Source organism: Polypterus senegalus, chromosome 9 (assembly GCF_016835505.1).
Source record: "Polypterus senegalus isolate Bchr_013 chromosome 9, ASM1683550v1, whole genome shotgun sequence".
NCBI classification, from domain to species: domain Eukaryota; kingdom Metazoa; phylum Chordata; class Cladistia; order Polypteriformes; family Polypteridae; genus Polypterus; species Polypterus senegalus.
In genome coordinates, this window is record NC_053162.1 from 116,671,774 (window position 1) to 116,696,764 (window position 24,991).

At 41.2% G+C, this 24,991-nt stretch overlaps 1 protein-coding gene across 1 annotated transcript in view; it reads right to left on the reverse strand.

Annotated features, from left to right (window-relative positions):
- wdr59 (WD repeat domain 59) overlaps positions 1-24,991 on the reverse strand; it is a 300,882-nt gene that overhangs the window by 252,185 nt on the left and 23,706 nt on the right. Inside the window, exons 3-7 of the mRNA XM_039763605.1 lie at positions 24,312-24,447; positions 7,223-7,308; positions 6,900-6,980; positions 6,686-6,723; positions 1,244-1,332 (exon numbers count right to left, since the gene is read on the reverse strand). Of these exons, the coding sequence (XP_039619539.1) occupies positions 1,244-1,332; positions 6,686-6,723; positions 6,900-6,980; positions 7,223-7,308; positions 24,312-24,447 (430 nt within the window). The remainder of the gene's footprint in view (positions 1-1,243; positions 1,333-6,685; positions 6,724-6,899; positions 6,981-7,222; positions 7,309-24,311; positions 24,448-24,991) is intronic.

Here is a 24,991-nt window from a genome sequence, read left to right on the forward strand (position 1 = left end):
GCTCCAAGTGCTGAGATGTGTCATGCTTTTGCCAAAATGATATTACTATTTTCTGAAATTTTAGCAGATAACAATAACTCAGAAAAGAAATAATCATCATCCAACCCAAGGTTTCGATTACCAAAGAAACTAGAAATCTAAATCTAATACAACCAGAATCTTGGCATGAAAGATTGGTTTGTATGCAGTACCAACCTGGATCCATGGCACTAATTCCTTTAGTAATTTAGAACACTTCGATAACTTCCCTAAAGTCCAATTTCTTAAACTGAAAAGGTTTCTTAATATCATATACTCCACTTTGATCGTATCCTTTTGTTGCTTTCTCATAGAATTTCAGCATGTTAGTAAAACACGACCTCCCTCTTCTGAACCAATGCTGACTGTTCAGAATAACTCTTGTCTTTGCCATGTGTTGCTCAATCTTATCCTTAACCTTAATAATTCCTTCCATTTATTTTCCTGTGATGCATGTTACGCTTACTGGCCTATAGTTGCATGGATCTGCAGCTTACATTACTACCCAGATCATTATATAAATTAAAAATGACAGTAGCCCCAGCAGTGACCACTGACAAAATACACTCTCAGAATCACCTAATTCTGATGAAGATCCTTGCACCATCAACCTCTGCTTCCTGTGTTTCAGCCAAGCCTCCAGACATGTATACAGTGCATCCCAAATTTCCACTTCTTTCAGATTGACGCCCAACCTATGTGGGACTTTATTAAACACTTTGTAAAAATTAATATAAACACTGCCACATGCACGACTCTGATCGTATAACTAGTGCTAGTGACTTGTTAGATTTCAGCATATTTAATCTAAGAAGCTCTTTTATCTGTAAACTTTTCAAATCACTATCCACTTCCTCACATGTGAAAACATCAGAAAAATACAGGTTTATAGCATTTGCCATTTCATTCTCTGCATATTGTACTTACATATTACTGTTCCTGATACGCCTCACTTCCTCCTTGACTGTTCTTTAACTATTAAAACACTGAAAATATCTCTCTGTATTTTCTTTTCATTGTCCACAATATTTCTCTCTGACTTTTATCTTCCCTAATACCCTTCTTAATGATTGCTCTCATGCTGGTCATATGACAGTGGAACAAACTAAAAAATACTTTAAATGTCAACATAAATAAAAGCAACTTGAATTCAGCCTGTCAGTTCTACTTTATAATGTTCTTTTCCTACAAAATTAAAGAAATCCAAAACCATTTGCTTACTTACCCGCTTGTCCCAAATACGAACATCCCCATCATGGCTTGTAGCTAGACAATTTTGATTCCTCTTGTTCCACTTAACTTGTGATGCACCAGCTAAGAAACATAAAATGAATTACTGGGAAAATAGATGTTCAGTCAAGAGAAGAATAAATGCTGAGAAGAGTACAAACTCTTTTTATCTATGTAAAGGGTAATTAGAGAAGAAGAAGGGAAATATACCTTTGGACACAGAGAGGGTCTGAACACAAGCAACATATGAGGAAAGTAAAAAAAAGTTTCTGCACTTTTTTTTTTAAACTCTGTTTATTAAGCATTTCAAAAACAAATGACATCACTTTTCTACATAGTCACCTTTGTTTGCAATGCAATTTTCCCAGTCACATGAAACTCTCAGACATGACTAATTACTACTCCTCCTGCCTTCACCGTTTCCAACGAAAATATAAAAGTTTTTGAATGTCCCTCGTAGTTATAGTGAGAGAAGTACTAGACAATTTTTTTTTTCGATTAAATAGTTTAATTGAAACTAAAAGTTTCATGAGATATTCAAAATTGAAAATCGTGTGTTTATATTTTTAAATACCAATTAGTACATTTAAACAGTCAAGCAAACAATGAATACAGTGATGGATGTGAAAAATCAGCTAATCATTCACAGTTTGATCAGCAGTTCAAGTGATTACAGTCAAAACCAAACAATGGAGTGAAAGAGACGAGTGGAGTTCCTCTACTGAAATAGCTTCTTGCATCAAAAGGCTATAACTTTAACTTAACTGTCTGCAGTAGGATTGGATAAAGATCGGATGTCAAACACATGTGAAGTTTGCTAAATGACTATAGCAGTTCAAAGTGGCAGCACATCTAGTTTGTTCCAGCACTTAAAGCCAACATACCTAATGAAAAGGAATGATTGCAAAAGTATGGGATTAATGTAAACCTTGTCCACAACAAACAACTTTGGCATATTCTATTCACTGCTTCAGTGTGCATCACCCAAGGCATTATATATCCCACTACACAATATAATTATGTTAGGACAAGAGCATTCCTTGTCCAGTGTCTGATGGAAGAATCTGTCGGAGCTATCCATCATGCACCTTTCCTCATGGACAATAAAAACAAAAATATATTTGTTTATGCATTTCTAAGAAGGATACAGTTGTATGTTCAGTTTACAAAATGTGGACAACCTTATTTTTTCAAGGCTATATCTTTATTCCATATTGCTCTGCCTTAATAAAGAGTACATACATGTATTGTGATAAAAGTGAAAAACATTTAGACATTTGATTTGCCTGCTAGAAATTTATTTGTTCCAATAGCACACTTCTTTGTTAACAGGGAAAGCAGAACTTTCTTTTTATTATAAATACTGTATAATAACTACAGCCAAAATGTATGGGCTTGAAGATATTTGAAGGTATATATACTGTAAAATTCATAGTTAAAAAAAAACTTTTCCAGATAAACCTGGTTATATGTTGTCAAATTTCATAAAAGAAAAACAGAAATATACTACCTACATAGGTAATCAGATTCCATATATACATTTTTGGTTGATCAACTATAACAGCTTTAAGTGTTTCAGCATAGAAGCCTACAGCTTTACATACTGGGTAAGTGAGGATATTAATAATGCCTCTTTACAGATAAAAAAAAATGACAATACTTGTAGACTTTCATTCTAAAATATCTAATTCTCAGTGGTGTTGAGATTAGACCATTGACTAGGCCACGGGTGGGCAAAGTCGTTCCTGGAGGGCTGCAGTGGCTGCAGGTCTTTGTTCCTTCCCAGTTGCTTAATAATAAGCTCTTACTGCTCAAGTAACACTCCTGCTTCATGTAAATTGTCTCGCTCATTAACATTTTGAACACTTATTGCTTAGTTTAGTCTTAAACAGATGTATTTTGGTTTTTAATTGCTCCTTATTACCAATAAGATGCAAATGACAAAAGAAGCCAGCATTTCTCCATTTAGTTTGTTTCCATTTACACCTGTTTGGATTAATTAAATACTTGGAAAGAAAGTGAAGAGAAAAAAAGTAAAGGACTGAGAATTACACATCCGTTTTACACTTCAGATCATTTGAGTGATATCCTTAGAAAGGAAAAAAAAATCTAGGATATGAAAATGACCTGACATGGCAGATTTAAAGCACTAACAAGCCATGAAATTAAATTATTGGCAAGGACCGTTTTCTGATTAGGCAACTGGGTTGGAAGAAAAACCTGCAGCCACTGCGGTCCTCCAGGACCGACTTTGCCCACCTCTGGACTAGGCCAATCAAAAACAATAACTATTTTTATTTTTTAAACACTAAAAAGCTTCAGCCTTGGTCTTACCTGTATTTCTAAAAGGTTAATCTTAAAAGAGCTTCACATTTTTGCAGACTGTGACAAACAGATCTACTACAGTATATAATAAAACACTCTGGTTGTGTGTCCAGGCCCTTTGTGGAATCAGATTTTCTTTGGTATGATTAGCCAATTTTTTTTGGTGACACAATGAAAAAGGAAGGGTAAGAGTAGCCTTCAAAGATGGCAAGTATAAAATCAGAGAGGTCAGAAAGGTGCCAAAAATAATGAGAGTCTGAGAAACATGATTTACGGGAACACACTCAAGAGAGGAGTACTGTTGAAGATAAGTTTGTACACACAAATACAAAAGAAAAGAGCTGAAGGAGCACAAACGACAAGATATTGTAATTTTTTTACATGATTCTATTATCTGTCTTTGACAGGTACAGTGGCTAGCAGTATATATTAGGGCTGCAGTAATCAATTATTTAAATGATCGAGTATTCTGTTGTACCTATTATTCCATCAATTGATCAAGTAATCAGATAAGAATTACTTTTACTTTGTTTAAGAGCAATAGTAAATATACAAAAAGAGAAAATGAGACGTCTCGCTTAAAATTAACAGCTAATTGATTTTCTTTTTAGAAAAACCAACTTTTTTTTGCTTAAATTGCACACAATAAAAGTATTTGTCCAAACTAAAACCATTTAAGTGCCACATTACATTCTATGTTTTAAAGAAATAATATATCAATTACATCCATCCGTCCTCCAACCCGCTATATCCTAACTACAGGGTTACGGGGGCCTGCTGGAGCCAATCCCAGCTAACGCAGGGTGCAAAGCAGGAAACAAACCCCGGGCAGGGCGCGCACACACACACACTCAGCACACACTAGGGACAATTTAGAATCGCCAGTGTACCTAACCTGCATGTCTTTGGACTGTGGGAGGAAACCGGAGTACCCGGAGGAAACCCACGCAGACATGGGGAGAACATGCAAACTCCACGCAGGGAAGACCCGGGAAGCAAACCCAGGTCTCCGAACTGCAAGGCAGTAGCGCTACCCACTGCACCACCGTGCCGCCCCATATCAATTACAAAGTACCTTAAATAAAGGTATACATATAGCATAAAACTAAGGCATTAATTAATAATAACAACACATGAAAACTGTATTTAAGTTGTGCAACTTAGCTTTCAGAACTACAAGGTTCAACCTATCTACAGCTCAGACATGACGTAAGCCTTTACTGTCTTCTTTGAAGGTTTTTCGACATTTGTAGGAGGCAAAAAAAAAAAAAGAGGTCTGGCAGGATCGTATCCCTTGGTTGAGGTATATATGGTGTGTGTTTGTGTATGTAAGCCTTTAAAAGAGTATGTGGTGAACAGATAAATATAGGATATACAAAGCATCAATTAAAATAAAATACAGTAAACCAGAGTCAAATATTAAATACAAAACAAGAAGAAAGCCCTAAAAACAAATAACATCACTTGTGATATATCAAATACACAAATTATCCTGATTATCTGGATAAAGAGGTAAACTGAAAGAAGGGTCAGAATTTTAGGGAAAGTTAACTGTCTTACTGAAAAAATTAGTTTTAAGTTATTTTTTAAAACAATGAATAGAGTCAACTGTTTAAAATTAATTTAGATAGGTCATTCCAAAGCCTGGGCGCTACACAGCCAAAGGTTCTGTCACCCATAGAGTGCAGGTTAGTGTAGGGCACAACAAGATTGCCAAAATCAGTGACCTTAATCGGCCGAACAGGAGCACAGTGATGGAGAAGGTCACTGATGTAGTCTGGTGCTAGGCCATTTAAAGATTTGTAGATTATTAACAGAATTTTATATTCAATCCTGTAATACACAGGGAGCAAGTAAAGCAAAGCAGGAAGAAGGTGATGTGCTCGCATTAAGTAAGACATTGGCCTCATAATGTTAGTCAATCAGTGCAAATTAGGTGGTCACAGGCTACAGTCCATGGCAGTTCATTTTGACCACAACATAGAGAAAGAAAAGTTGAAACACATCCAGAGAAAAAAAAAAACATCCACACTCTTTCAAGCCAAATAATTTTTTTTCAGTCACACCCAAAAGTACAGATTAGAGTGTTCACATGTTCATGAAAATGCAGTCTTGCATAAACAGAAATTAAAGAGAATACTTTCAAGAAAAATCAAGGATATTTCTCAATGAAGACCAAGACATCCTGACCTTGTTTAAATGGTATTGTATTACTTTATTTCATCACTCTTACATTTTAATACAATTTGACTTTTGAGAGCATGCACAATTGTGTTTCATATATCAAAATTTGAAAATAACAATAATATTTAAGGGTGGCACAGTGGGTAGCGCTGCCACCTCGCAGTTAGGAGACCCAGGTTCGCTTCCCGGGACCTCCCTGCATGGAGTTTACATGTTCTCCCCATGTCTGCATGGGTTTACTCCGGTTTTCTCCCACAGTCCAAAGACATGCAGGTTAGGTGCATTGGCGATTTTAAATTGTCCCTAGTGTGTGTGTGTGTGTGTGTGTGTGTGTGTGTGCACCCTGTGGTGGGCTGGCGCCCTGCCCGGAGTTTGTTTCCTGCCTTGCGCCTTGTGTTGGCTGGGATTGGCTCCTGCAGAGCCCCGTGACCCTGTAGTTAGGATATAGCAAGTTGGAGGATGGATGGATGAATAATATTTAAACTGTGATTTAGTTTACTTTTATATTTGGAAAATGTTTAGACTACAAGCAAGTGATCAATTTTGGACACCTTTATAGAACTTTATGGTTATAGTATGGGTAAAAAATAAATAGCTGCAACAGCCAGAATAAGCAGGCTTGGAAAATGAATGAATAAATGTTTAATTAATACATAAATCACTACCATAGTCAGGCACTATTATCCTGGAGAGAGAGAAACTTGAAAAAGTAAACAGGAGAAACCAGGCGCTAATTCTACAATCCTTGGTGTATTTTGATGAATACATTTAATTCTATGTTTGTAATATCTGAACATTATGCAATACAACAACAAGCTGTAGTGCACACACATGCAATTAAAATTACCCAAGGACCAAAAAAGACAGATAATAGAATCATTTAATTTTGAGTGGAAAAGAAAGACAAAAAAGGAAAATCCCTACTAACCTACAGCTGAAAGTGCAACTGTTGGTTTCCTTGTATCCCTAGAAAAGTAAACCAACAGGAAGATGTAATTAAAAAATCAGAAAAACAGGTTTCTAATAGTAATTTAATCAGAATACAACAAACTTCACTACAAAAAAATATTTCATAAAAAAAATATACATCAATTAAAAAGTTTAAAATATATTCTGATCTCTAAAAAACATTCCACTCTAACCTTGTATCCCAAACATAGATGTAGGTGTCTACAGAGCTAGTAACCAGAAGCTCAGGCTCAAACCATGACCAATCAAGATCACTGTAAAGAACAAAGAACATTACATGTAAATGGGAACCTTGTTATAATTTGGTATAAAACATCACATTTACATTTTATTTTCTTAGCTGATTATTTGATCCAAAATAACTTAACAAAATAATAAGTCAATAAGTATACTCCTTAGAGTGAGTAGGTTAGTGACAGAAACGGAATTGGTAATCTTATGGCGTGCATTATAACTACTTAATTCAGTACCAAGATCCACCCAATAAAACAGATACCTTATGACTCTTGTGTGTCCTTGTAGAGATGTATGGATTTCACCTGCCCCATCATGCCACTTATAAATATCAACTCTCTGGTTACTCTGGAAAACAAATTAGGATAAGCTTGCACTAAAATTAAGTACCGGTAAACAAAAAATTGAAACAGCCTGTATGTGTACAAATGTATATGACATTTTGAAAGACTTACTAAAGCGTACTGTCTTAAATTCATTTAGGTGCTATCCCCTTGTCAAATCTTTAAAAGTGACACCAAAACCATAGAAGAGAACTTTCAAATAAAAATCCAAGTTGTGCACTACAAAGTGAAAATACCCTTAAAATAAACTGTTGGTTTTCAGGTATTACATGAGACAAAGAAGAAAATTGCTGGTACCAGAGGTACCAGTGGTTTAAGTTTGGAAGTTTATTATAAAAAGCTTCATACCTCTGGTATAACTGTACACAATAAGCCTGTACCAGAAGTGACCAGAATGATTACTTTCATAAAAAATCAAATTATATTCAAAACCAGTTTTTATGCAGCTGTAGAAATCAGTCAAATATTACTTACCTGTAATAGTTTCTTTAAAAATTAAGTCATAAACCTAAAATCTCCTATCTTCTTAAAGGTTTCAATATCCAGCTTCAGAAGGCACACTACTACAGGCTAAATAAACAGGTGATGATTTTTTAGTAAAAACTGTAAAAATGATATACTATATTTTATATGAATACAATTAAATATATGTAAAGGAGTTAACTATGACAGCAAAAATATGTGAGACAAAATACTATGTGAAAAGTACTATATACAATAAAAAAAAAGATTATAAGCAGGACTGTGTTCTAAACAGGTCAACACAAAATCTAAATTTGTTGTCTAGCTCTACCAATTTCAAGTAATCTACCCCATGCACATTTTTTTCTTTTAATAATCCACAATGCCAGCATTACAGTTGAAGCTTGCTGTTAAAAAAAGTGTGTTGAAAGATACAAGGATGATAGAAGACTGCTTTAAAAAATATAGTGCTACTAGAAATTTATGACATAATAATAATAGTCTACAATTCCCTCTAATTCTGTTTTCAGTCTTTAGGTGGAAATTAAAATAGCTATCTGTCCAATAGCCAATCAAATCTAGATCCTCCTTGCTTACTAACTGTAAGCACTGATTGCACACTAGGTAGCACTGAACAACATCAAGAGTTAAAATAGTGCCAATATGCCCAGTGATACTCTACAAGCAAGCAAATAAACAGTGTACTCGGCAAAGCATTTATAAACATGAGGTATAGATATAGAGCACCACAATTTAATGGTCATGGAAAACATTAACATAATACTTTGTAAATGAAACATAACATGAGGGCAAGTGTCACTCACAATACAGTGTTCAAATGCCATAAAAACTAAGCCATTACTTTCTACACAAATAAAATATATGGTTAAGTTTAACAGACATTCCCCGGGCTTATCCAGGTAAGCCCATTACCCCCAAATGTTATTCTCCTGGGCATCCATTTGGTGAGACCAATTCTTTTCACATCGTTTGACACCACCACAAGTTACACCTTCTTTGGCCTCCCTCTTGGCCTCATCCCCTACACCTCCATCTTTGTGCACCTCTCCACCAAATCATCCCCTACCTTTCACCCCACATGCCCAATCACCCTATGTTTTTAATCCTCACTGCATGTGTAAATACAATATATTTTAACACTTTCAAAGCACATACAGAGTTGCATTAAGCAATGTATGGACAAGATGAGACTATCTGACCAAACATTGCTATAATTTCCTTTGCACTTAATCTAAGAAGAATATAATTAATTGGAAGATCCCAAAGTTGCAATATTAATTAAACTTTTTGGGAACTGAATCCATCTGTTTGTTATTCTGTTTGTGAAAATGCTTCTCATCATTTCTGTAAAATGTATATTCTTCATCAGCTTTTATCTTTACCCCAGCTGTTTGATAAAGAACTCTTTGTAAGCAGATGTTGCCATCAATTCAAATTACCTGATAATGTTAAACATTTCAAACAGGCTTCCTCTTAAATTCAGCTTGCTTAAACTAGAAAGATTCTACTTATTCCTCACACTTCACCATGATACAGTCCTATTCTTCTTTGTTGGACTTTATGGTGCTTATACATCCTACTAGCAGTGCCCCGCGACTCCACCCACGTATTAGTGAGGAGGGCCTTGCCCAGCTCCCCACTCCTGATGTCTTGCTTCTCCCTCCCCTCTGTCAAGTTGCCATGTGGAAAAAGGTTTTCTGGCCAAATCACAGTAATAGAGAACATTTTGGCCGAAGTTTAACATGATATGTGTGTCACAAATTTAGCACGCCCACATCTCTATAAACACCATATTAACAATGCAGTACCCTTCGTAGGGCTTGCGCGGTCTAGTGATCCTCAGAGCTATGTTGTCAGGAGCTACATGCTCCTGGTAGGGCTTCCCAAGGCAAACAGGTCTGAGGTAAAGATCCAGACTAACTCGATCCTGAAACCCCATATGGCTTTAAACCAAGGATCGGCATTTCCCTTGCCCAGGAAAGGGTACCCAGGGCCCCACCTTGGAGCCAGGCCTGGGAGAGGGGCTGGGTGGCAAGCGCCTGGTGGCTGAACCTTCGACCACGGGGCCGAGCCGGCCCACCAAATGCAAGAGAGACTTTAGGGGTCAGATGCAATGCGATATGGGTGGCAGCAGATGATGGGAACTCTGGCGTTCCTAACCTCGGTTGCCAAAACTGGCTCTTGGGACATGCAATGCTACCTCTCTGGCGGGGGAAGGAGCCTGAACTGGTGCGCGAGGTTGAGCGGTACCGGCTAGATATAGCTGGGCTCACCTCTACGCATGGTCTGGGCTCTGGAACCATTAATCTTGAGAGGGGCTAGACTTTGTTCCACTCTGGAGTTGCTGTGAGTGAAAGGTGTGAGGCAGGGATGAGCTTGCTTATAGTCCCCCAGCTTGAGGCCTGTACGTTGGGGTTCTCCTCGTTGGACAACAGGGTTGCTTCCCTGCGCCTTTGAGTTGGGGGAAGGACTCTGACTGTTGTTTGCGCTTATGCACCCGGAGTACCCGGCCTTCTTGGAGTCCCTGGAAGAAGCACTGCATGGTGCGGTTCCTGGGGACTCTATCGCCCTGCTGGGAGACTTAAATGCTCATGTCGGCAACAACAGTGAAACCCGGAGAGGTGTGATTGGTAGGAACGGCCTTCCTGATCTAAACTTGAGTGATGTTCAGCTGTTGGACTTCTGTGCTGGCCATAGATTGTCTATAACGAACACCATGTTCGAGCATAAGCGTGTCCATATGTGCACTTGGCGCCAGGATGCCCAAGGTCGCAGCTCGATGATCGACTTTGTAATCGTGTCATCGGATCTGCGACCTTATGTCTTGGACACTCAGGTAAAGAGAAGGGCTGAGCTGTCAACTGATCACCACCTGGTGGTAAGTGGGATCAGATGACGGGAGAGGCTGCCGTATAATAACGTATAATGAGGGTCTGCTGGGAACGTCTGGCGAAGGAACCGGTCAGAAAGATCTTTAACTGCCACCTCCGGCAGAACTTCAACCTCATTTCGAGGGAGGCGAAGGACATTGAGTCTGAATGGGCCATGTTCCAAGCCTCCATTGTCGAAGCAGCAGAATGGAGCTGTGGCCGCAAGGTTGTCGATGCCTCTCGTGGAGGAAATCTACGAACCCGGTGGTGGACACCTAAGGTTCGAGAGGCCGTCAAGTTGAAGAAAGAGTCTTATCGGGTCTGGTTGACCAGTGGGACTCCAGAGGCAGCTGAGGGGTACCGGCGGGCCAAGCGTGTGGCAGCATTGGCTGTTGTAGATGCAAAAACCTGGGCATGGGAGGAGTTCGAGGAAGCCATGGAAAACGACTTTCGGTCGGCACAGAGAAGGTTTTGACAAACCGTCAGGCGCATCAGAAGGGGAAAGTGGTGCTCCACCAACACTGTGTACAGTGGAGATGGGGCCCTGCTGACTTCAACTGCAGACGTTATTGACCGGTTGAAGGAATACTTTTGAGGATCTTCTCAATCCCACCAGCATGTCTTCCTTTGATGAAGCAGAGCTGGAAGACTCCGAGGGGGTATTGGGGGAGCTCAGCGCCTGTCCATATCAGGGGCTGAGGTCGCCGAGGTAGTTAGAAAGCTCTGAGGTGGCAGGGCCCCTGGGGTGGACGAGATTCACCCTGGGTTCCTCAAGGCTCTGGATGTTTGTGGGGCTATCCTGGTTGACATGTCTCTGCAATATTGCATTGACATCAGGGACAGTGCCTCTGGATTGGCAAACCAGGGTGGTGGAGGATGTGTTCCAACTACAGGTGGATTACATGCCTCAGCCTACCCGGTAAGGTCTATTCAGGGGTGCTGGAGAAAAGAGTTTGGCCGATGGTCGATTCTTGGATTCAAGAGGAACAATGCATATTCCATCCCTGCCGTGGAACACTGGACCAGATCTACACCCTGGCCAGGATGCTGGAGGGGGCATGGGAGTTTGTCCAACCAGTCCACATGTGTTGTGTGGATTTGGAGAAGGCATTTGACCGTGTCCCTCGAAGCATCCTGTGGGGTGTTCTCTGAGAGTACGGGGTACAAGGCTCATTGTTACAAGCCATTCAGTCCCTGTACAGGAGGAGCTTGGTCTGTATTGCCAGAAATAAGTCAGACTCGTTTCCTGTTGAGGCTGGACTCCGCCAGCGCTGCCCTTTGTCACTGATTCTGTTCATAAGTTTTATGAACAGAATTTCTAGGCACAGCCAAAGAGCGGAGGAGGTATGGTTCGGTGACATCAGAATCTCGTCTCTGCTATTTACGGATGACGTAGTTCTTTAGGCTTCATCAGACAGTGACCTCCAGCTCTCACTGGAGCAGTTCACAGTCGAGTGTGAAGTGGCGGGGATGAGAGTCAGCACCTCTAAATCCAAGGCCATGGTTCTCAGCCGGAAAAGGGTGGAATGCTCTCTCCGGGTTAGGAACACATTACTGCCTCAAGTGGAGGAGTTCAAGTATCTCGGGGTCTTGTTCACAAGTGAGGGAAGAATGTAGCGGGAGGTGAATAGACGGATCGGTTCACCATCCGAGGTAGTGCAGGCTCTGCAACGGTCCGTCGTAGTGAATAGGGAGCTGAGCCAAAAGGCGAAGCTGTTGATTTACAAGTCGATCTACGTTCCTACCCTCACCTACGGTCACGAGCTTTGGGTAGTGACCAAAAGAGCAAGATTGCGGATACAAGCGGCCAAAATGAGTTTTCTCCGCAGGGTGGCTGGACTTTCCCTTAGAGATAGGGTGAGGAGTTCAGTTATTTGGGAGAGACTCGGAATAGAGTCGCTGCTCCTCCGCATTGAGAGGAGTCAGTTGAGGTGGTTCGGGCATTTGGTCTGGATGCCCCCTGGACGCCTCCCTGGGGGAGTGTTCCATGCATGTCCCACTGGGAGAAAGCCACGGGGCAGACCCAGGACACGCTGGAGGGATTATATCTCCCGGCTGGCCTGGGAATGCCTCGAGGTCCTCCTAAAGGAGCTGGAGGAGGTGGCCAGGGAGAGGGAGGTCTGGGCTTCCCTGCTTAGGCTGCTGCCCCTGTGACCCGACCTCAGATAAGCGATGAATAATGGATGGAATGGATGGATGGATGAAAAATGCAGTATACTGGTAGCATAATGCTGTAGGGCTGCTTTTCATCTGCAAGGAATGGACGTCTTCTAAAAACAGAAGGAAGAAAGGATGGTAGAAAATATAAACAATTACTGAAAGAGAATATGTTTGTCTGCTAAAAAACGGAATCTTGGTTGAAGAATCTTCTTTCAGCAGGACAATGAACACAAAGAAAAGTCAAACATATTCTTTGATGAAAAGGTGAGTGCTCTAGCAAAGACCAGTCAAATCCCTGATCTCAAACACCATATAAATGGAACTAAAACCACTGAGCCTAAATAAAGAAGTAACATATTTAATAAACAGCACATTCTCTCACATATATAAATATAAAAAAACAATATAATTGTTTGACAGCTGTGTCTGGGTGTGATATGGTTCAGCAACCACAAGAAGGCTGCAATGTCTGATGAACAAAGGCAACAAGAAGCACAAGGAAACAGGAATGTTAGGGCTACCACATTCAGTGAATAGATGCTCCTAAATCAGGGGTGGGCAAAGTCATTCCTGGAGGGACGCAGTGGCCACAGGTTTTTGCTCCAACCCATTTGCTTAATTAGAAAACAATCCTTGCCAATAATTACATTTCATAGCTTATTAGTGCTTTAACTCTGCTATGTCAAGTCATTCTCATATCCTAGATTTTTTTTCCATTCTAAGGATATCATCCAAATACTTTGAAGTGTAAAATGGATGGGTAATTCTCAATCCTTCACCTTTTTCTCTTCTCTTTCCTTCCAAATATTTAATTAAACCAAATAGTGCATGATAAATACACACAGGTATAAAGTGTAACAAGCAAAATGGATAACTGCTGGTTTCTTTTGTCATTTGCATCTTATTGTTAATAAACAGCAATTAAAAACCGAGAATGCAGCTGTTTAAGACTTAAATAAGCAATAAGGGTTCAAAATCTTAACGGGGTATATAACTAAAATGAAGCAGAAGTGTTTCTGGAGCAATAAGTGATTCTTATTAAGCAATTGGGTTGGAAGAAAAACCTGCAGCCACTGCGGCCCTCCAGAAATGACTTTGCCCACCCCTGTCCTAAAACCACTTGATCAAAGCAGATGGAGTTACCACTGGAACATTGTCCCCATTTTACTAAAGGAGCATTTCACTGGGCTAGTATGTTATTAACATCCAAATGGACTAAGAGTGAGGCTGTTTTAAAACGTTTTTGATAAAATCTGAAATGTCATAGTTTGGAGAAATTAGACGACCACAAAGAAGGAAAGCCACGGGCCTAGACAAAAATAATGCAAGATTTTATATAAAAATGAATCTATCTATCTATCTATTAATCCAAAAAATTTTGTCAGTTAATACTATGGTATAAATAACTAAAGAAGTAAACTCCCTGTCTAAAGACTTATGATGGGTGTTAATCCAAGCCTTCACAAAAAATAAAAATAACAGAATGCACATTTTACAGAGCAATTTCACTACATCACAATTTTTTACAAAGATTTTTGCAAACTCCATGTCAAATACGAGAAAAGGTCATTCATTTGTAATTTCAAGAGATAAAAAGAGTTTTTCCAAAGGAAGGCAAAGACTATTATACTGTACATGTGACAAACATTCAGTTTATCCTCCTTAGCACTGCATTATATTCCAAAAAGACATATAAAAAGTTTTGCATTATTTTGTCATGAAAAATTACATTTTTATTAAATCTCAAAAGTATAATGATACAAATAATAATAGTAAGGATGAATAAAAATAATACTATGAACAATAATAAAAAAATAATAATAACAGTAATAATAATACTAATGATGACTAAACAGTACATAATCTCAAAATGAGTCTTTTGTGTGGTAAATCTTAAAGCACAGTGAAAGACACAATCCAGCATCTCAGTCGGGACAACAATAGTGTGTTTCCTTTCAGATTTTCTTTCCAGATTTATCAGTTTTTGAACAACACACTGCACAGATAAGAGTTGGATTGTTTTTTTCTGTTGGAGGTATATAATCAATAAAATGTCTACCAATAAGACACTCTGGATTGATCCGCGATATGCTGGGTCAAACACATCTCTTTAGCATTAGCGTGGAAGGTGACTGTGCCACAATGATTTGTTCTACAAGCTGATATATAAAGGCATGTAAAGCTTTTTGTTTGTATAACACAAATGCATTCAAAATGCACTGTTCCACCAGATGACGAAATACCTTTTTGTAGTATTTCCTTTTTGCCTCCGCATAATAGGATAGAAAGTCAATTCTTGATCCGCGCTATTTACGCCACCCATCGTGCTATTGTAGTTGACAACAGCACAAGGCTTCGTAATCTGCTTGTTGCCTTTTGCCTGTACCTTGACTGTAGCTGCATTATGTACAGTGCTAAGAAGACAAAAATCTTTCTTGTCCTTCCATTTCAGCACAATCACTTTACACTTTTGTGAAACTACTAGCACACCACGCTGTAATTTAGCTCTGCCAAAGTCTTCAGGCATTCCACGATGGTTAGGATGCACTGTTCCATGTGTGTCAGTCTTTGCAACGAGATGTCAAATAACTCTGGCAAAGTATAAAAATTGTTGATGGTTACACAGTAACCTTGATTCAGCAGAGCATCTATCTAAAGTTGACACCAATGATGTAGCAACGCCGTTCTGATTGTCCCTTTCCCAATGTACAGAACCAAATTCCAAATGTATCCAGTTTTAGATTCACAAATCTTGCTCTTCTTTGACTCAATGTACTGTATCCATGACCCTTTTAAGCCATGAATCTAAGCTGGAATGTAAACAATCCAAAATGTTACTACAATCATCTGGTATACAGTAATCCCTCGCTATATCGTGCTTCGACTCTATCGCGGATTTTAAAAGTAAGTATATCTAAATATATCTAAATATATATCATGGATTTTTCGCTGGTTCGCGGATTTCTTCGGACAGTGTGTCTTTTAATTTATGGTACATGCTTCCTCAGTTTGTTTGCCCAGTTGATTTCATACAAGGGACGCTATTTGCGGATGGCTTAGAAGCTACCCAATCAGAGCATGTATTACATATTAACTAAAACTCCTCAATGATATACGATATGCTTCCCGCGCGGTGCTTGATTGTTTACTTTTCTCTATCTCTCTCACTCTCTCTGCCTGACGGAGGGGGTGCGAGCAGAGGGGCTGTTTGTCTAAAAAATGCCGCTTTATCGCGGTGCTTCGGCATACTTAAAAACCCAAAAGCACCTTTTGATTTTTTTTATTGTTCGCTTTAATCTCGCTCACTCTCTCTCACGTTCTCTGCGCCTGATGGAGGGGGTGTGAGCAGAGGGGCTGTTTGCACAGAGGCTGTTTGCTTAGAAGATACGGACGCTCCTCTAAAAAATGCCGCTTTATCGCGGTGCTTCGGCATACTTAAAAGCACAAAAGCACGTATTGATTTTTTGATTGTTTGCTTTTCTTAGCGAGCGCTCTCTCTCTCTCTGAAATTCTCTGCTCCTGATACACGCACTCCTTTGAAGAGAAGATATGTTTGCATTCTTTTAATTGTGAGAAAGAACTGTCATCTCTGTCTTGTCTTGGAGTACAGTTTAAACTTTTGACTAAAGGGTGTTATTTCATGTCTAGAGGGCTCTAATAATGTTAACAGTGTGGGAGAGTTTATAAGGGCTTAAAATATATAAAAATAACCATACAAACATATGGTTTCTACTCATGATTTTCATCTATCGCGGGGGGTTCTGGAACGCAACCCCCGCAATCGAGGAGGGATTACTGTATCTCCTAAATGTTCTTCATTTTGAGTGTTGGATGGGTATCCTTATCAAAGTCTTCATTGCTGGTGAATTTAGTGTAGATATTTCATAATTAGTGAAAACCTACACTCAGACATAATTTCTCCAACGAGTGGCAGCACTGACCAAACTTTTACAGCCAGAGTGATTCTCGGTCCTAACGCTTACGCAAGACACATCTATATAGTTGCCTGAATGAAACTCAGGACAAACACTTATGGTTTTCGCAGCCTGAAGAACACTCTGGTCCAGCACAAAGGAGGTTAAATAATTCTTCTGTAGGCAACAACTTTCCTGATGTCTTAAGGATTCCACATGCAGTGATAGCTTCTAACAGAGTCTAATAAGGTTATCCGGTTATAGTACTGATAGTACATATAGTAAGATGCTGCAGATGTTCTATCAGATGGTAGTGGCGAGTTCCCTCTTCTACGCGGTGGTGTGATGGGGAGGCAAGCAAAAAGAAAAGGGACACCTCACGCATGGATAAACTGATGAGGAAGGCAGGCTCTATTGTAGGCACGGAGCTGGATAGTTTGACATCCATGGCAGAGTGACGGGCGCTGAGCAGGCTCCTGTCAATCATGGAGAATCCACTGCATCCACTGAACAGGATCATCTCCAGACAGAGAAGCAGCTTCAGCGACAGACTGCTGTCACTGTCCTGCTCCACTGACAGACTGAGGAGATCGTTCCTCCCCAACAATATGAGACTCTTCAATTCCACCCGGGGGTGGTAAACATTAACATTATAAAAAGTTATTGTCTGTTTTACCTGCAATTTTATCACTCTTTGATTTAATATATATATATATATATATATATATATATATATATATATATATATATATATATATATATATATTTTAAACAACAACAGTCAGGACCCTTCCCCCCACCCAAAGGCGGAGGGAGGCCACCCTCTCGTCCACCGGGGTAAACCCCAACGCACAGGCTCCAAGTAAGGGGGGCAATAAGTATGCCCACACCTGCTCGGCGCCTCTCACCGGGAGCAACTCCAGAGTGGTAGAGAGTCCAGCCCCTCTCAAGGAGATTGGTTCCAGAGTCCAAGCTGTGCGTCAAGGTGAGTCCGACTATATCTAGCCGGAACCTCTCAACCTCGCGCACTAGCTCAGGCTCCTTCCCGTTCAGAGAGGTGACATTCCACGTCCCAAGAGCCAGTTTCTGTAGCCTAGGATCAGACCACCAAGGTCCCCGCCTCCGGCCACCACCCAACTCACACTGCACCCGACCTCCATGGCCCCTCCCACAGGTGGTGAGCCAATGGGAAGGAGGACCCACGTTACCTCTTCAGGCTGTGCCCGGCCGAGCCCCATGGGTGCAGGCCCGGCCACCAGGCGCCGCCATCGAGCCCCACCCCCAGGCCTGGCTCCAGAGGGGGGCCCCAGTGACCCGCGTCTGGGCAAGAGAAAACGTCGTCCACAGTTTTTATTCTGCATTGGAGGTTTGTTGAACGGTTCTTTGTCTTATCCCTCACCTAGGACCAGTTTGCCTTGGGTGGCCCTACCAGGGGCATAAAGCCCCGGACAACATAGCTCCTAGGATCATTGGGACACGCAAACCCCTCCACCACGATAAGGTGACGGTTCAAGGAGTTGTGCGTTGGGGTTTACCCCAGTGGACGAGAGGGTGGCCTCCCTCCGCCTTCGAGTGGGGGGAAGGGTCCTGACTGTTGTTTGTGCGTATGCGCCGAACAGCAGTTTGGAGTATCCACCCTTTTGGAGTCTCTGGAGGGGTGCTAGAGGGCATACCTTCTGGGGATTCCCTCGTTTTGCTGGGAGACTTCAATGCCCACGTGGGCAATGACAGTGAGACCTGGAAGGGCGTGATTGGGAGGAATGGCCCCCCCGATCTGAACCCGAGTGGTGTTTTGTTATTGGACTTCTGTGCTCGTCACGGATTGTCCATAACGAACACCATGTTCAAGCATAAGGGTGTTCATATGTGCACTTGGCACCAGGACACCCTAGGCCTCAGTTCGATGATCGACTTTGTGGTTGTGTCATCGGACTTGCGGCCATAGGACACTCAGGGGGAAGAGAGGGGCGGAGCTGTCAACTGATCACCACCTGGTGGTGAGTTGGCTTCGATGGTGGGGGAAGATGCCGGTCAGACCTGGTAGGCCCAAACGTGTTGTGAGGGGCTGCTGGGAGCGGCTGGCAGAGTCCCCTGTCAGAAGTAGCTTCAACTCCCACCTTCGGCAGAACTTCACCACGTCCCGAGGGAGGTGGGGACATTGAGCCGAATGGGCCATGTTCCGTGCCTCTATTGTTGAGGCGGCTGACGGAGCTGTGGCGTAAGGTGGTGGTGCCTGTCGGCGGCAATCCCAAACCCGTTGGTGGACACGGCGGTGAGGGATGCCGTCAAGCTGAAGAAGGAGTCCTATAAGACCTTTTTGTCCTGTGGGTCTCTAGAGGCAGCTGATAGGTACCGACAGGCCAAGCGGAATGCGGCTTCAGTTGTTGCTGAGGCAAAAATTCGGGCATGGGAGGAGTTTGGAGAGGCCATGGAGAACGACTTTCGGACGGCCGAGGAGATTCTGGTCCACCGTCCGGCGTCTCAGGAGGGAAGCAGTGCAGTGTCAACACCGTATATGGTGGGGATGGTGCGCTGCTGACCTCGACTCGGGACGTTGTGGGTCGTGGGGGGAGTACTTCGAAGACCTACTCAATCCCACTAACATGCCTTCCAATGAGGAAGCAGAGCCTGGGGACTCTGAGGTGGGCTCTCCCATCTCTGGGACTGAAGTCACCGAGGTGGTCAAAAACTCCTTGGTGGCAGGGCCCGGGGTGGATGAGATCGCCGGAGTTCCTTAAGGCTCTGGATGTTGTAGGACTGTCTTGGTTGACCGTCTCTGCAACATCGCATGGACATCGGGACAGTGCCTCTGGATTGGCAGACGGGGTGGTGGTCCCCTCTTTAAAAGGGGACGGAGGGTGTGTTCCAACTATAGAGGGATCACACTCCTCAGCCTCCCTGGAAAAGTCTATTCGGGGTTCTGGAGAGGAGGGTCCGCCGGATAGTGAACCTCGGATTCAGGAGGAACAGTGTGGTTTTAGTCCTGGTCGGAACAGTGGACCAGCTCTTCACCCTTAGCAGATCCTGGAGGGTGCATGGGAGTTTGCCCAACCAGTCTACATGTGTTTTGTGGACTTGGAAAAGGCGTTCGACCGTGTCCCTCGGGGAATCCTGTGGGGTGCTCCGGGAGTATGGGGTACGGACCCCTGATAAGAGCTGTTGGTCCCTGTACAACCGGTGTCAGAGCTTGGTCCGCATTGCGGCAGTAAGTCGAGCCCGTTTCCAGTGAGAGTTGGACTCCGCCAGGGCTGCCCTTTGTCACGATTCTGTTCATAACTTTTATGGACAGAATTTCTAAGCGCAACCAGGGTGTTGAAGGGGTCGGTTTGGTGGACTCAGGATTGGGTCACTGCTTTTTGCAGATGATGTTGTCCTGTTTGCTTCATCAGGCCGTGATCTTCAGCTCTCTCTGGATCGGTTCGCAGCTGAGTGTGAAGCGGCTGGGATGAGAATCAGCACCTCCAAATCCGAGCATGGTCCTCAGCGGAAAAGGGTGGAGTGCCCTCTCAGGGTTGGGGGAGATCCTGCCCCAAGTGGAGGAGTTCAAGTATCTGGAGGTCTTGTTCACGAGTGAGGGAAGAATGGATCGTGAGATTGACAGGCGGATCGGTGCGGCATCCGCAGTGATGCGGGCTCTGCATCGGTCTGTCGTGGTGAAAAAAGAGCTGAGCCATAAGGCGAAGCTCTCAATTTACCAGTCGATCTACATTCCTACCCTCACCTATGGTCATGAGCTATGGGTAGTGACCGAAAGAGCGAGATCGCAAATACAAGCGGCTGAAATGAGTTTCCTCCGCAGGGTGACTGGGCTTTCCCTTAAAGATAAGGTGAGGAGCTCAGTCATCCGGGAGGGGCTCAGAGTAGAGCCGCTGCTCCTCCGCATCGAGAGGAGTCAGATGAGGTGGCTCGGGCATCTGATCAGGATGCCTCCTGGACGCCTCCCTGGTGAGGTGTTCCAGGCACGTCCAACCGGGAGGAGGCCCCGGGGAAGACCCAGGACACTCTGGAAGGACTATGTCTCCCGGCTGGCCTGGGAACGCCTTGGGATTCTCCCGGAAGAGTTGGAAGAAGTGGCCGGGGAGATGGAAGTCTGGGCTTCTCTGCTTAAGCTGCTACCCCTGCGACCCGACCTCGAATAAGCGGAAGAGGATGGATGGATATATTTTTTATCAGTATGCTGCTGCTGGAGTGTGTGAATTTTCCCTTGGGATTAATAAAGTATCTGTCGCTATCTATCTATCTACTGCATAAATTACGGTTTACAAATTTAATGGCATGGACTAAACTATTATACCATGGTCCAGAATTATCTGTTTGTATGAATAATATCTTAATATTTTGTTTTACAGTATGAATACAGAGAGCTCTCCCTCATGTCACCAATGCTATCTGCCACTGCTATTGAACCTCACATTTTGTACATTGGCAAATGTTTATTAAAAAGAAAAAGAAAAACAGACACCTTGCTTTATCTTTAATTAAGAGGATTGCAAAGATAACCTTTTAACCCATGGGCAAGGTATATACACAGATCACGTAGGAATCTAATATTGGGAAAGTTACAGGTACAGTCAATAGTTGATTCCATGTCCGTCCATGAGAAGTTCTGCACATATATACCCATCAGACAAAATGGTAATATTACACTTTGGTCCCTTTAATTGCAAAACACGCACCACATCTTTAAAAGGTGACTTTTTATAAAATCCCACAGAGTGTATCTAGAAAGGGACAATCAATAACTTTTACAATAAAAGCAGATAACATCAAAGCTTGTTCAAAGAAGTTTGGAAAGAGATATACTACCGGTCAAATGTATAACACCTCAGTTTTTCTTAAAATTTAATCAGTTGGAATGCAATGGATGACCTAAAATACGGAAAAGATAAGCAGTAAACTGCCAGAGGTTTAAACTTAAAAGTTTAGGTTAGCAAAAACTGAAAAAAGGAAATAGAAGAATATTACAAATGGGCCTTCTTCATGGAACAACTAATAGGTTACAAACTACTGATGTTCTGAAGTAATTAAAGTAAATCAAGCCTTGCAGGTTGAATCCCAAATTTGCACAGGTGTCTCAACTTCTGTTGATTACTTACAACCTCTCTATCTGTCTTAAGGAAGAGTTGAAACACTTGGACAATATTATACTGTGGAAAGATGTAAATTCCAGTAATAATGGCAAAGAAATGGCAATTTACAAATGAAATGAAAAAGTGTAGGACTTTCACTTAGAGAAAGTGCAAAAAATAAATAAATAAATCAAAGTGTCAGTGGGTATGGTGCCCTACACAATCCAAAGGCAAACTGTTTAAGGGGAACCTTTTTCACTGCTACACCGCTAAACACACATGCAACGGAGTTTCCTTAAAATGTCATGTAGGATGTGGGGCTTTGTTCAGCTATATTAACCCTGCTAGTGTATGTGTTGCTCATATTCACCCTGCGATGTGCTGGCGCCTCGTTCAGGATTTGCTCCTGCCTCGCACATAATACTTTCTGGGATGGCCGCAACCCTGAATGGATGGCATATTTAAACATGTACAACGAAGATTTTTTTTTTTAAAGTTCTGAACACTCCATGGTCTAAGTTTATAACTAGTTTTAATTTCACAAAGACGTTAATCATGTGGTGACTGGTTATGTGGAGAAAGAAAAAGCAAGGAGAGGAATTGGGGGTTTGGTACGTCAGACAGAGATGGCATGCATGCCGTAAAAAGAAAGCATAAAGAAGAATAAAGAAAGCTCGTTCAGATGAACATCCATTGAATTCTGTGTTCGTGTCTCCGAACACCAGATCACGAACCCAACATTTACACAATATTTAAGTTAAACCTGTGCGATACCCATTCATACATCTAGTTTTTTGGTGCTTCGTCATACCTGCCATAAAGTTCTCTACACTGAACGTACACCTGGGGACCCCTTACTGCAAGGAAGCAGCACTACCGCCACACTACCATGCATGTTTAATACATGCTTTAATAAATTTTATCCTGAAAATAATATCAAGTATTTATCTTAGCATTCTAAATTTTCAGAGAGCAGGAATATCATGAAGTGAATAGATTCTGTGCGGCGATCGCTGCCTGCGCCTCCTCTTAGTGTAGAGGAAGTCAGTTTAAGAAGAGTAGCGATTAACAACTGGGTCGGGGAAACCTTAACACAAAGCATTTAATGTGCTACATTAACTTATGACAGGGTTTGAGAAAATCTAGTAAATTAAACATTGATTTTAGGATGAAGTTTAGTTTACAACATTCTATTTTAATTACAAAATATACTATGAGAATAAAGTGGAAATGTCGACTTTAATCTCGACACAAGTGTCAAGATTAAAGTGGAAATGTCGAGAGTAAAGTCAACATGTCGACTTTATTTTCGACATATAGTTTTTTTTTTCCTTCACTGTGGCCCTAATACGCTTCCATAGGGCTATACCACAAATAGCATTATAAATGCAAGTTGCAGTTGTATTATTTATGTATACAGCTTGAAGCAAGGTCCACATTAATGCAATTTGCCTTAATGATGGTTCAGTTGGTAAAGATGTCATCACCAAGTTGCACTTATTTTATTTTATTTTTATTTGGTGACTACTGTGTAATGCACCTGGGTTTGAAGTCTTGAAGTAATAGTATTATTACTGGAAGCTGCACTATTATTTATTTTATTGTTATTACTTATTAGTTTAAATATTATGCAGTTTGCTGATGGTAAAGTTGTTTAAAAAGTCACTTTAACGTGTCAGTGGACAGAGATTATTAACAGTAACAGAAAATATAGTTGGTTTACAAAAGATATTTAATATTTATTCCTTTTCTAACATATGTTCTGTGCAATACAACTTTTGACAAGCACCTCTGGATATTTTACTATGTCTAAATGCATCTTTGGATGGTTGAAAACATGTCAAAATTGTTGTTTAAGTTGTTTGCAAAATTTGTTCAATAAAATGGTTCTATATTTTCACTGCGACTGTCATGCAATGCGATTCCTTCTCTTCATTAGTGCCATCCCCTTGAAAACTATCACTTTATGGGGCCATACAAACCTGTATTAATACTTGTGCGCACATTAAAATGTTTTTTTTTTGTACAATGTACAATTCTCATGACAGTGGAATAGATTATTCTTAGCCAGTCTACTGCAGCAATTGCAGTGGAAAATGTGGTTAACATCCACTCACGTATGGGGATAAAAATATCATTGAATACTGTGAAACTGGTATAATTTTGAAAAATACGTGATATAGAATTTTGGTCATACGACCTAGAACTACTCACAATCCAATCAGAAGACAAGTTTTTGAGGGTAACAAGGGTGATGTAGCAATGATGGACGCCTCAAAGCACAACAACATCAAGCACAGCTTAACAGTGGTCAAAAAATCATGTCTCAGTGTCTACTGTGAAGAGGTAACTTTGTCCAGTCTGCAGTAGTCCATAGCCGGTACTTTAAAGCCCTATTTTGTCCTTTAAGGAATGGTGTTCTTGCTGACCCTCACCCTGTAAACCCTGCAGCACAAAAAATCGTGCAATTTCAGGAAGTGAGCATTAATGCAGGAAAATTCAAATCCTTACCGAAGCAGCAAAGTAATAGCAGCAAGACTCATGGGGATTCCACTGCACCGTCCCTATGTCCCATTTACTCTGTCTGGAAATCTTCCGTGGAATCTCAGCTGGTGCATCCAAATTTACTATGTATAAAAAACGACGCCTGGAAAAGAATACAGTTTTAGTATTTTCATGTGTTTAAAATTCCCGGAAGAATTATTGACTTTCCAGCTCCTGAGAAATAACAGAAAAGTATTGTATAATTTACAAACTGATACATTACTTTCAAAGTAATAACAATAATACCAAAAAGATCCATACTGAATGCAGTATCTATATATTTTGATTGGGATATGTTGTACTGTTTCTTGATATACTATGAATACTGTTTCCTGAAAAAAAGAACAAAAGCAGTTAGTTTTTCACCTGGGGTTCTTTACTTACTGCAATTATCTTTTTTTTACCCTTTTTTCCAGTATATGTTTGCAGGGAGCCAAAATGTACAAAGTGAATTTTACTACTATTACAAATAGAATAACATAAACTTGATTTATCAACAGTACACTTCGGACAGAAGATGGAAAAATACAAAATAAGAGAAGAATTAATTTAGAAAGTGTATGGAGCAAAATATTATTAAAAACAGCAGCACAAAGTAATCAAAGCAGGTAGCCAGATGCAAAGTTGTAAGCTCAACCAAGGAAGTA